The sequence below is a fragment of the Octopus bimaculoides genome, chromosome 13 (assembly GCF_001194135.2).
Source record: "Octopus bimaculoides isolate UCB-OBI-ISO-001 chromosome 13, ASM119413v2, whole genome shotgun sequence".
NCBI classification, from domain to species: domain Eukaryota; kingdom Metazoa; phylum Mollusca; class Cephalopoda; order Octopoda; family Octopodidae; genus Octopus; species Octopus bimaculoides.
This window is the reverse complement of record NC_068993.1, coordinates 61,718,750-61,720,196: the sequence shown is the minus strand read 5'-3', so window position 1 is coordinate 61,720,196 and position 1,447 is coordinate 61,718,750. Positions and strand designations below refer to the sequence as shown.

The 1,447-nt window shown below is 35.7% G+C and overlaps 1 protein-coding gene across 5 annotated transcripts in view; it reads left to right on the top strand.

Moving 5' to 3' along the window:
* LOC106880859 (organic cation transporter protein) overlaps window positions 1–1,447 on the top strand; it is a 30,190-nt gene that overhangs the window by 20,861 nt on the left and 7,882 nt on the right. For all 5 annotated transcript variants that reach the window (XR_001410786.2, XM_052972543.1, XM_014931007.2 and 2 more), the window contains exon 7: window positions 435–649. Coding sequence is in view for 4 of the 5 variants with exons in the window: in XM_052972543.1 (XP_052828503.1) it covers window positions 435–649 (215 nt within the window). In the remaining variant the exon portion in view is untranslated. The remainder of the gene's footprint in view (window positions 1–434; window positions 650–1,447) is intronic.

The window sequence follows — 1,447 nt, the reverse complement described above, 5'->3', positions numbered from 1 at the left end:
AAGAATCCCATCTTATATATGCGTGTGTGTGTGTGTGTGTGTGTGTGTGTGTGCTTTTATGTGTGTATTTGTTTTCACACTACATCGTTTGACAACGTGTGTTGGTATGTGTACATCCCCGTTACCTAGCGGTTCGGCAAAAGAGACCGATAGAATAAGCGCCAGGCTTAAAACAAAAAGCGCTGGTGTTGATTCGTTCGACTAAAAAATTTTCAAGGTGGTGCTCCAGCATAGCCACAGTCTAATAACTGAAATAAGTAAAAGATAAAGCATATTTTATACTAACATTTGTTGTAATTTTGTAAATGATATCTACAGATATATATCTACATGACAAGTCAGCTTATTCAGTACTTTCGTTATATTAAATTATTGAGCAATCTGTTGAGATCAGTTTACAAAGTTATATTTCAATCTTACTATTTCTGTTATAGGTTGGTCAACAGTATGCTTTACTACGGAGTTACACTAAATTCTGTTGATATGTCTGGCAATCGGTATATAAATTTCTTCATGATGTCAGCAGTAGAAATTCCATCCAACATTCTTGGATGTATAACCTTTAAATGGTTTGGGCATCGTAAGCCGCTTTGTTTCTTCATGGTATTTGGTGGAATTAACTGTATTGTTTCAAACTTTGTGCCAACAGGTAAAATTTTGTTACATCAGGTATTATTGTTCATTTATTGTCAAATAGATAAATGATAGGCATACAGCTGAAGCCCGTACTCTAAAAAAATTTCCTAGTTCTTGCCTGGTTTATTTTGAATAACATCCTGAATCGATGGTCAATTAAAATTATATATGTATGACCTTACAAAAGGAAATGAATAATATTAACATACGAACTAATTACTTACTTTTTATGTGTTCCGTTACAGTATAATATTCGTCTTACGGACAGAAAGTCTAAAAGGGACCACTTCAACAAATATATGTAAAAATTACTTCCTTTTTTCCGTCTTAGAGTAATTTCTAGTAACTTTCACCATAACACCACAATATGATCTTTGAAAAATCAGCTCACTTATCGTCACCACCTTCAATGTGGTTGAATAACCAATCGCAACGAGTCGGGATTCACAGCACGGGTTGCACTCTTCATCCATTCGATCGCTGAATACGAAACATGCCTCACGGGACTCCAGCTCGGGAGATTTTCCTGAGTCATCATCTTACTCTTGTACGCCAAGCCGTCACGAGGACCCATTTACAGCTGGGTGGACGGAAAAAGCGTGAAAGGAAGAGTTTCACTCTCGCGATCGTGGATGCAACACCCTCACCACGAAACCAGAAGACAGAAAGAAACATTCGAATAATCGTCTGTTGTTAATCTCTTTAATCTCTTTTTTGTGGCTATCTCTTTGTGCGTCTGTCTCAGGTTCTTTGTATGTACATACATACATACATTCATATATATATATATATATATATATATATATATATA